Source organism: Gymnoscopelus braueri (genome assembly GCF_963280865.1).
Source record: "Gymnoscopelus braueri genome assembly, chromosome: 11".
Classification (NCBI taxonomy): domain Eukaryota; kingdom Metazoa; phylum Chordata; class Actinopteri; order Myctophiformes; family Myctophidae; genus Gymnoscopelus; species Gymnoscopelus braueri.
Genome location: NC_137613.1, coordinates 6,642,543 through 6,654,550, shown reverse-complemented (window position 1 = coordinate 6,654,550; position 12,008 = coordinate 6,642,543). Strand labels below are relative to the sequence as shown.

At 40.4% G+C, this 12,008-nt stretch overlaps 1 protein-coding gene across 1 annotated transcript in view; it reads right to left on the bottom strand.

Annotated features, from left to right (window-relative positions):
• LOC308094887 (uncharacterized protein) overlaps positions 1-11,106 on the bottom strand; it is a gene marked incomplete at both ends in the record, with an annotated part of 37,580 nt that extends 26,474 nt beyond the window's left edge. The window contains 8 exons of the mRNA XM_080441710.1: positions 1,465-1,518; positions 2,771-2,828; positions 4,172-4,297; positions 4,945-5,078; positions 6,906-6,959; positions 10,619-10,643; positions 10,832-10,906; positions 11,077-11,106. Coding sequence (XP_080297836.1) covers positions 1,465-1,518; positions 2,771-2,828; positions 4,172-4,297; positions 4,945-5,078; positions 6,906-6,959; positions 10,619-10,643; positions 10,832-10,906; positions 11,077-11,106 — 556 coding nt within the window. The remainder of the gene's footprint in view (positions 1-1,464; positions 1,519-2,770; positions 2,829-4,171; positions 4,298-4,944; positions 5,079-6,905; positions 6,960-10,618; positions 10,644-10,831; positions 10,907-11,076) is intronic.
• Positions 11,107-12,008: the final 902 nt, after the last annotated feature.

Here is a 12,008-nt window from a genome sequence, read left to right as displayed (position 1 = left end):
CATCGACTAAAACTATGACGATTTCTTTTTCGCCGACTACCTTTTTTCACTTCAAAAACTAAGCTATGATGACTAAAAACTATGACAAAACATACTGACAATTTCGTCAACAAATAAAATCTAGACTAAAATGTTAGGGAGGGATGAGTGGAGAAGAAAGAGATCCAGTAGAACTAAGACAAGTCATCATGGTTGCGCACGGGTGTCACAGACCGAAAATAGCTGATCTACAAGCTCTGCGACGCGTTGTGAGCTTGTAGATCAGCTATTTTCAGCATGCAGCCAAGTGAAAATCAGCCATTTCGATGGCATCACTAAATCAACTGTAGATTTAGTTGACTAAAATAGTTATGATATTTAGTCGACTAAAACTAGACTAAAAGTAAAACATTTCAGGTGACTAAAATATGACTAAAACTAAACAGAATTTCATTCAAAAGACTATGACTAAAACTAAATCAAAATTAGCTTTCAAAATCAACACTGGATGCAAAGCACTGACCTAGAAGAGGATGCTTCCTGTTGGGGGTTCCCAGGTATGTCTGTATCGACATCTTTTTTGGCCTTGCAGCTGTGGATAGATAAATATTGTGATGATAAAGAAGGGATCTATTTATTATTTTCACTGAAGGGTTCAATTAAACTGCATAGATTACAATTACAATTTAGGCATTTAGAAAACTCTAACCCTAACCCTGACCCTAAGAGTAAAGGGCATGAACCGTATTCACCAAACGACAGGATAAAGAGTCACATGAGTAGAATGGAATAGAGAACAGTAGTGCTTCTAGGAAAACTAGGATATCTGGTAAACATCAATGCTAGCATCTGTCTAAACAACATCTTATCTAAATATTATATTATTCTTAACTTAATTTGTGTTCAAGCCAATAAAATAAACACAAATAAACATGTTTTTGTGTCATATCTGCCTAGTATAACTAGTACAGTATAGCATAGTATACAAGCATGGAGGAGTACTAGGAGGTGAGGTAGAGCCTGAAGAGGTGAGTTTTCAGACTGCAGTGGAAAACGGGGAGCGAGTCTGTCTGCAGTTCTGACTGCAATGAAGAGTTTATTCCACAGCTTGGGAGCCAGGAGGGAGAAGAGTCTGGGAGGCGTGGAGCGTTGTCCAGGGTGTTTTAGGGAAGAGAGGAGAGTCTGGGACGCGTGGAGCGTTGTCCAGGGTGTTTTAGAGAAGGGAGAAGAGTCTGGGACGCGTGGAGCGTTGTCCAGGGTGTTTTAGAGAAGGGAGAAGAGTCTGGGACGCGTGGAGCGTTGTCCAGGGTGTTTTAGAGAAGGGAGAAGAGTCTGGGACGCGTGGAGCGTTGTCCAGGGTGTTTTAGAGAAGGGAGAAGAGTCTGGGACGTGTGGAGCAACCGGAGGGCCAATGAGGGGAACACAAAATAATAAATGATGATGAGGCGACCCATGGAGAAGCCATGGACCAGCTCATCAACTGACCTGTGGTCCTCTTCAGTCCCAGAAGGTAGGAATTGTGACTCAGAGTCTTCATCGCTGTCAAAGAGTGAGAAGAATCATGAATTTGTAACCGCTCCAGAATTCAAGTGTTTTAGTCCGTAAGCAGAAGGAGGACACTTGAGTAGAAGTTAGGGTTGTGTAATGAATTACCTCGTCATGGTGTAAACTAATCCAATTGGCGAGATATCTCGTTCCATTGTGCTGTTTATTTTTTAAATGAATAATCCAAAAATAGTCTCCTCAGTTAACTTACATCGCACAGCTCTCAAAGTCACAAATGCAAACAAAGCAGATTTAGTTTTTGTAATGAAAAATGTCAACTTGATGTCGATTTAGACATTTGTATTGGGAAGAAAACCCGGACTGTATCCATAGAATAGTAAAAATCAACAGGAAGTTGACATAAAAAATAAAATAAAAACAAATACTGGGTTTTGGTTACATATTGGTCAAGTCAATGAGGAAACCTTTTTTTTATTTATTATTATTTCCAATCAATGGCGCTAGATATCTCACCAATCATGACAAGGTACTGTAAATACACAACCCAAACCTCTACCACAAGTGACCTTGTGCTTTCACATCCAAGTAAATAATATAACTTCAAAATCTGGGATCTGTGTTCTACATTAAGCAGGGGTCCTCAACAGGGTCTCTCTGTGGACCCTGGGAAAATTATAATTAAAAAAATTAAATTACCCTGAAACCGAAATAAAGTAACAAAAACGGGGGAAAAAGTACCCGAATCCGCCAAAATCCGCGAAGAAAATCGGAGGGGGGCATGCACGCTGCGCGCGCGTGCATGTGCGGACCCTAGCCTTATTCAAAAACGTATTTGTGGACCTTCAAGATTTGTTGTTGAGGACCCCTGCTTTAGAGTGACAGTCGCGCCAAAATGATATAGTCACCCAAAATGTATTTTACAGTTAAATAGAAAAAGTGCACAGGTCTCCGCCAGGTCAGGTAGGTTATTGTGGGCCAGCAATGTTGATGGAATATGAAAAGTCGTTCATGATTTGAGGCACTATGCAAAACATAGTCTCGGCCACGCCTTCGGCCTAGCGGAGACAATAAATACAGTTTCTGACAACTTTTGTTGCATTCCATAATATCCTATAGGTCACTACATTATTTCTGAGAAGAAGTACTTCCCCATAGAGTAGACAACAGATGTAATGACAACAGAGCTACGAGTTACGTCACCAAACAGAATGTATGTACATAGTATTTTACACTTTAGCTCTGTAGGTAAAGTCAATATAATAAAACAGAGGGCAGCAGCATGTACCTTTGACATAACTGGTTCCTTTCACCGTATCAAACAAATCTCTAGGCATGTCCACAACCTGTACACAACACAGAAAAGATGGAATAAAACAGCTCATGTATATTGAAACCATCAACCACACTGTTCCTTCTGGTTACAACATCAAAGACATTATTTTGCCTATGTTGGATTTGGAAAATGAATTGTTTCAGTAATCTATTATGTTCATAACACCTTTAATAACATTTTGGGACGGTAAAATGTAATCTCTGCTAATTTATGTTAGTTTTGTGGTGACCTGTAAGTTGATTGCGCTGATAGTTTCCATTATTAGCAGGACTAATCCCCTATGGCTTCAGGGGTGATCAGCAGACACAAGTGAAAATATTGTTTGCAAAGTTACGTCTTGAGATAACAACGCATCCGCCGTCGCATCGTGACGCCTTGTGAGATTTGTAAATCTCCTGTTTTCGCTATTCTTGAAGATTTTGAAAATAAAATATTTGGCCTATAATGACATCCAGTGCTATCATGTTGAAAGTGGTTAACCCAGAGCTATGCTCTCACAGTCAGACAAAGTGATGAGCTCTCTGACCTGTGATAGGGATTTTTCCATATATGACTATATGCCCTGCCTGCACACAGTTACATGCACGCAACATTATACTGATTACACACATAATAATAATAATAATAATAATAAACTTTATTTGTATAGCACCTTTCATGACATGAAATGCAGCTCAAAGTGCTTTACAGAGCATTATAGATTCCTAGAATGTTTAAACCGCTCAACCAGTCAACAGGATAAGAGCCCCAGGTGAAAACTGGCACTATAACAGGCCAATGTGAAAAGGGTGGCATTTCTTCCTGGGCCTAGTGGTTATGTTCGTGCAAAGTTTCACGGCAATCGGAAAAAGTTCATGATTTGAGACATTTTGTTCAAAACGAGCCACTCCAGCAAACAGCCAATCTTAGCTAATTAGGATAGAACATGAGAAATCGGATAGATCCGTACTGATCACATGACTATAGAGAGACTGTGTACCGGTTTGCGTGATGTTTGGACACAATCTGTAGGAGTAATATCAGATGGTGGCGCTTTAACATTCAGGCCAATGTGAAAGATTTGGGCAACTGTTTCTGCTCTGGCTCACGTGCACTCCAGGCAGTGTGCGTGCACAGTTTCACGCCGATCGGTTCAATGGTGCTTAACAGACGGCAGGACGAACACGCACACACTCACACACACACGGACGGGGACACGGACACGGACACGGACACACAGACGGATGGGGGCAGAAACATGCCACGCCTTCGGTCTGGCAGAAACAATAAACATATTGTAAAAAAATAAGTACAATCACGTATACTATGCAGCGCTCTGATCAAATTCAAGTGTTCTGTGCATCACCAACAGACCTGCATCCTCCCAGCGTGCAGCTCCCAGTTCTTCTTTGTGTCCCTGTGGGCTGCGGTATCCACACACAGCTCTATATGATTGTTGTGAATCCAGGAGAACCTCAGTATGTCTGGGTTGGTGTAGTTCTGGGAAGTATAGGAAAGATAAATCTCAATTACAAAGAGCATTTATGCAAGATGATGTGTATCTCTGTAGCGTGATTTGGGACCGCACTGGGGATTTGGGGAAACCACGCCCCCGGAGCCCCGGATCTACAAGCTCACGATGCGTCGCATCGCAAGGCTTGTAGATCGGCTATTTTCAAATGGCCAAAATATATATAGGGCTGAAGTGGTTAATGTATGTTTTGTGATAATAATACAAATATACAAAGTAACTAGTAACTAAAGTTTTCTAATAATTGTAATGGAGTAAAGGTACAATATTTGTCTCTGAGATGTAGTGGAGTAGAAGTAAAAGTACAGAAAACTGGATATACTCCAGTAAAGTAAAAATACCTAAAACATTATTATAGAGTAGCGTATTTTAACCATCATCATCATCAGCTCGAGACGAGAGAGAGAGAGAGAGAGAGAGAGAGAGAGAGAGAGAGAGAGAGAGAGAGAGAAAGAGAGCACGGCCATTCAAGCAATTATTAACCTATATAACAGATTGGCGTATTTTCACAACAACAGTTGACAGTGAACGGATGCACAAGACCGCCGTCTCCATCTATTTCTCTGTGGTTTCCCCAAATCCCGCATCTCTGTATAAGATGGTGGTCAACACTTACGTAGTAGTTGCGGCAGTGCTCAGTAGAGGTGAAATGTTCACTTATGTCAGAGACTGATTCCTCACAGGCGTGACACAGGTAGAACAGGGAGCCAGACTCTGAACTCATGTACAGAGTCACCAGAGACGGCAGGCCTGCAGGGAGGGAGACAAATACAGAAAATGAAACCACATTCCTGTGTGTTACAATGAAGAACAGTAGGATGTGCTGCTTAAAGGGAATTAAATGTCATTTTCCAGCCAGGAACAAGTGGAAAACCACCACACAATGCAGGGGTTCTCTACAGGACAACAAACAAATGGTGATGCAAAAAATATACAGTATACTTTTTATTATATATATATATATATATATATATATATATATATATATATATATATATATATATATATTTAGAGGATACCTAGTATAGGTGTAATACTTATTTATTCTCTATTTTGCGTTTACAGGAAGTAGTGCTAAAAGAAAACGGACAGCACCTCGGAAGGCAACGGGAGTCTGACACCGAACTCAGTGTTGGTGAAAACTAAACTAAGACCAGGAGACCTGGTTCTGCCAGACCCAGAAGGAACACATTCCTAGTAGGCAACACACCTACAAACCATTTTATAAGTTAAAAGTATAAATCATTTTAGGCATTTTGTGTGTGTGTGTAACATTTTGTGTATAGGGGTATTCGGTTGTAGATTTGGTTTGCTGGTGTATAGGCTAGACCAGCAAACCTTCCAGTCTGTTTACATTCACCTGTCCCTTGTCAGTCAGTGCACAGAATATGGGCAGAAGGGCTTTGAATCCAGCATTTCATAAGTTTAGGTAATTTACTATGCTGCTTGTGTAGTAATAAACCTCTGAAATAAGTTATGTAGAACAACAAAATTGCCTAAAAGTAATCCAACGGACAACAGCAGTAAGTTTCACTGCTGGTTCAAATGTTAGCAAGTCCAGACCTGCTCTGTTGCCCCTGGTGGTTGAAATCTGAAGCGTTCCTGAATGGCTAGGGAGGAAAAGAGGGAGAGACCGACCGACAGACCGACAGACAAAGCCTCCTGTAGGCCGACCCCCTGGGTCTGGCAAATACAGAGTTCCAGGAGGGTGAAAGGTTAACCCCAATAAGGATACAAATGTAATCAGACGGCCCCGGTGCAGTATTTTGGCTAAGCAGTTCTCCTTTCCCAGTAAACACCAATGCAGATTAGTGCTCCTTATCTTCCTTGTTTACGTTCCCTGCTAGAACACTCCATTCAGGCATAATCAGAACAATGTGTAGTAATAATTATAATAATCCAGGAGAATCCAGTCATACGGTATAACGGTAATACTCAAATTAGATGAATAATAATTCAATATTAGTAAATCAATAATTAGACAGGAATATAAATGTGATTTTCCGTTACAGTCACCAGAACCAAGGACTGGGGGTTTTCAATGAATCTAACATGGTTAAAATGGAGTCTGAAGTTACAATGGGTTTGTAGGAAGGGGGAGTGTCAGATAAAATGAATATCAAATATCTAAATAATGAACCAAGGAACTTAAAAACTGTCTGGGGTGTTCACAAAATCCAGAGTAGACGTTAAAATGACCCCAAACATGTTTGAAAGTGAAATATCCCTCTTAATCATTAAGACCGGGAACGAATCTGTGTATGATTTTTAGATTTATTTTGCTATTCAATTGCTATTTTGTTTTCTTGTATATTTCTTGTATATCTGCTATTTTTTAATCCTGAAAATTTGTACAAACCTTTATATACATGATTTTTTTTGTTTTCCAAAGCGAAAATGTTTAACTCAAATCTTTGCTTCTGGTGATTCTCCAAATGTCTTCTAAATCCAAATAGTTTTTTTTTTTTAACTTATGATGCTATATATCAGTGGTTCTCAAACATTTTTCATGTCAAGGACCCGCAAAATGATACGTATTTGTCCACGGATGTGTATTTGTCAGCACACAGTACTAACCTAAATATGGGTCTCTTGGGGACTGCCACAGAGAGGGAATGTGGTCCAAATAGACTGGAAGAGAGTTAAGACAAGGAGAAACATCAGCATCAATGCACAATATTAAAACAATAGACCGTTTGCTTGCGTCAATACGTTTGTGATTAACCACCTAAAAGGTAGGGTAAGTGATATTGTTTTGTTAAAAGGTTAAAGCACTATATTGTGATAGTAATCATTGCTATAGAGTGTTTGATCAGTCACAGGGGTGTGTGTGTGTGTGTGTGTGTGTGTGTGTGTGTGTGTGTGTGTGTGTGTGTGTGTGTGTGTGTGTGTGTGTGTGTGTGTGTGTGCGTCCCCGTCCCCCGTCTCCCCAGCTCTTAAAAACATTTTCAGGTAGGTGACAACATTTCAGCCAATCGGGAAAGAGCACCCATTTATCAGCTTCATTTTTATAGTGTTCCAGTTCCAATGTTGTATCTGCTCATTTCTTAGTGTCATCACTTCCAATTTCACTTGTTTAATCTGTATCCTGTCTGAATTCTCTATCCTGATTGGATACAATTGGTATTAGTGCTGCACGATTCTTGCTCAAATGTGAATCACGATTTTCCTCCATAAGAATTGAGATCACGATTCTCACACGATTCTCACACAATTCTCTTGTAAATATAAAAATATTAAGCAAAAAAAAAAAAACGTCATAATTTAAAATCGAGATCGCATAGGTGTCTGAATCGAGATCACGATCTTTTTTCGATTAATCGTGCAGCACTAATTGGTATCCCGACCTGAAAATGTATTTTCTGTTTACTAAAGAGCTGGAGACACATGGAGAGTCTCCTGTTACTGAACAAACACTCTATATCGATGAGTACTATCAGAACATAGAGCTATTTAACACTTATTTTAACCAAAGAAAACCACTTACCCTCTCTCTCTAAATGTTAAAAACAAATGTTTGTAAAGGGATAGGATCTTACCCGACTTAAAGGGATACTTCACTCTCGGGCCGGGGAGACATTTAAAAAAAATATTAAAAATAAATGAAAAAAGTTATGGAAAATTCATGGCCCCCTCACGCATTAGTAGGACACTCTAATGCGTGAGGGGGCCATGAATTTTCCATAACTTTTTTCATTTATTTTTAATATTTTTTTTAAATGTCTCCCCGGCCCTAAAGTGAAGTATCCCTTTAACACCATCTGAACTCCAGGAGGAAAAGAGCATCCAGAGAGAAAACAAACAGATCAGAGGTGAATTCAAATAATAATAATAATAATAGTAATAGTAATAGTAATAGTAATAATAGTAATAGTAATAGTAATAGTAATAGTAATAATAGTAATAGTAATAGTAATAGTAATAGTAATAATAGTAATAGTAATAGTAATAGTAATAGTAATAATAGTAATAGTAATAGTAATAATAGTAATAGTAATAATAGTAATAGTAATAGTAATAGTAATAGTAGTAATAGTAATAGTAATAATCCACACTCCTTGGTGGTATGTGTTACTGTATATCTGCATACACAGTGAAATGAGGTATCTGCATTTAACCATCCTCAGTGAGGAGCATTGGGGAGCTACAGGGACAGCGCCTCTGGGAGCAGTTAGGGGTTAAGCGTCTTGCTCAGGAACACATTGCTGAGGCCTGGAATCAAACCTGGGACCTCTGGCTTCCTATAGGCTGGGCTCTTTAACCATTCAGCTATGGCCGCCCCATTACCTTGAATATAGGCCTGTCTGATGCCTGGACTCAGACTGACTGCACTCCATAATGATGGAATTTACTGAAAATGGAAAATAGAGCCCTGCATGTAACTGTGCAGAAGACAAGTACGTGTCTGCATGCACGTACAGCTGGACAATTTGGCTCCATTGAGACATACCAACCAGTCAAATGGGATAAAACATGCACCCAGGTGCAGGGTTTACATCTGTTACTTTTGCTACTAGTGACAGGCCAGCTAGGGAGGATCGACAATCTAAGGACTGTCTAGGAACTAGACAGGATGGCTTACAACAACCTATGACCCTTAGCTCCATATCTCTGTGAGGCCCTCTGCTCCCTACTTCACTGCTAGTGCAGACAACCAATTATTTCAGAGTTCAGATTGTTGTATTAACCCATTAAGACCTGAAGCCGATTCTACAAATGTCTTCTAATTATCAACAGAATTCTGAAAAACGTATGTTTCTATATCAGTGGTTCTCAAACCTTTTCATGTCAAGGACCCCCAAAGTTATATGTATTTGTCCGCCGACCCCCATCTCAAAACATTTTGTTCCAGGGACCCGCAGAAACAAAGATTTGAGTTAAAAATGTTTGTTGCTTTAAAAGAATATATATATTCAAAGATTTGCACACGATTTTTTTAAAAATAGCCAAAGTGTCAAATCAAGAAATTACACAGATGCGTTCCAGGTCTTGATGGGTTAAAGTATAACTATGTTTATAGTTACTTATATTAATACTTTTATATTGTATGTGTCTTTTAGTAACATGGAGTTCTGACAATAGACTGTTTATGCCTTGCTGGCTGCTCACTCAGTCAAGGCCATCTTTTGACTCACTTTGGGGAATTGATAAGAGAATCACTCCCGTTCCTCTATTCCCTCCTCCCTTAAGATTCCTTTGGGAGGGGCGAGAACTCTCTCATATGTGTGTGTGTGTGTGTGTGTGTGTGTGTGTGTGTGTGTGTGTGTGTGTGTGTGTGTGTGTGTGTGTGTGTGTGTGTGTGTGTGTGTGTGTGTGTGTGTGTGTGCAAAATGTGTTCATGTTAACTTGATCGAGGCAGGAGCCAACATCTGCTATTTTTGAAAAATCTTGAAAATGTGTGCATGTCTTTGAATATATATATATTTGTAAAAGAAAAACATTTTAACGTATATCTGCTATTTTTGAATAGCCAAAGCTAAGTGGTTAAAATGATTGTGACACTATGTGTTAGGGATCAAAGTTTGTATTTTCTATTTGTATGTAACTTACACTGTATTTTGTACTTGTATTAATCATGATATATGCTTGCCCCTGAAGGGGCCTCTAACCCGAATGCATGCTTCCTCACATGTTGTTCTTTGACCTACAGTATGTACACATTATGTACGCTGTGTTCCACGTCTTGGAGGACATGTCTATTACTCATTATTATACACTGGGCAAACAGAAACCTGTTAGCACAGCTTTTCGGTTCCTCTTTATGATGTGTTATGAAACCGCTTATGTTGAATAAAAGGGTCGTGCGGAGACGAAAAGAGTCAGAGGTTGTCTGGAGGTTAGCAGGAAGCTAAGTCTGACTCTCTCCGTGCAGCACGTAAAATTGAGCGCTCTGGTGTCTGTCTGTCTTTATTTCATTGGGTTGTTGGTCTGACTGAACAAGTGAGGTGTTTCTTCTAAGTAAATACCCTACACTATGTTAACTAATTTCACTGGGGACCCCGTGGTAAACCCCCCCCCCCCCCACACACACACACCCAAGGACCGCTGGTGGTCCCCGGACCACTGGTTGAGAACCACTGCTCTATGCTATTATCAGTGAGTCAGTGACTATTGTCACCCTCCCCGCCCGGCTTCCCTCCCCCGAACACGGGACACATTGTGTTGGTATGGTCACTCCACAAAGCCGGATGCAGCGCGGTGGATTCCATCCTCCGCCGGTGGTGAGCAGACACTTTAGCACTGTGCCACCAGAGTGAACCCTTTATCAAATGTATAAGAGAGGGCCTTACCTTTCTGAAATACTTTTCCCTTGTTCTGTGGGTAGAGAACAGCAGACAGGTTCAGTAATGACTAGTGAAAAAGATCACAACACGTCGCATCTTTCAGATCTGCTATTTTCACTACTTCTTTTTTTTTACCGTTTTTTTTTTCATGTATTAAAAAAATAATAATAATACCAAAAAATATATATCTCTCCCCGCCCGGGGAGGGTGATTACATACCTTTCTATGTTTCTTAGTCTTCAGATGTTCATGGAACTTATTTGGATTGGGGTGATTCCAGTCCTCAAGGCAAATCTGACAGGAAACAAACAATGTTCTACATCAGCTTTACAGGAATTGAATGATAGTCAGGGCTCCAGTCACCCAGAATGTGAGAGAACCTGACATGCTACACTTCTTCATTGTGTTTTTATATTGCATGTGTCTTTTAGTAACATGGAGTTCTGACAATAGACTGTTTATGCCTTGCTGGCTGCTCGCTCAGTCAAGGCCATCTTTTGACTCACTTTGGGGAATTGATAAGAGAATCACTCCCGTGCCTCTATTCCCTCCTCCCTTAAGATTCCTTTGGGAGGGGTGAGAACTCTCTCATATGTGTGTGTGATCAATAAGCTCAAAGCAATAGGTTTTGATGATACGTCAGTGAACTGGATGAGATCCTACCTGGAAGGGAGGGAGCAAGTGGTGGAAGTAAACGGCACCCAGTTCCCCCCCCCTCCCTGTGACTTGTGGTGTTCCTCAAGGAAGTATACTAGGACCTTTATTGTTCCTGATATATGTGAATGATATGTCTTCAGTCTGCGACTGCAAACTGTTCCTGTTCGCAGATGACTCGGCCCTGCTAGTCTCGGACAGGGACAGGCTGCAGGTTGAGAAAACTCTCAGCTCTGAACTCAACAAGATCTGCATCTGGCTCTCTGACAACAAACTTTCATTACACCTGGGTAAAACTGAATCCATCCTCTTTGGGTCCAGTCCTAACCTTAGCAAGGCAGAGAGTTTCACGATCAAAGTGGGTGATGATGTCATCAAAAGAAAGGATGAAATTACCTACCTGGGCTCCATCTTGGAGGCAAACCTCTCTGGTAACAAAAACGCCGAAAAAGTGATCAAAAATGTCAACCAAACAACACGCTATTTGTGGAGGATTGATCGTCTAGTCAGTAAGAATACTCTGAAGATTCTTGCAGGGGCCCTCATTCAAGGTCATTATGATTATGCATGCACTTCATGGTATCACAACACCTCCAAGGCCTTAAAAACAAGGCTCCAAACATCCCAAAACAAACTTGTAAGGCTACTTCTTGGCCTCAATCACAAAACCCATCTAACCCCTGCTCATTTTGCTAGGATTGGATGGCTTAGGGTTGAGGACAGAGTACAGCACTTGCTATGG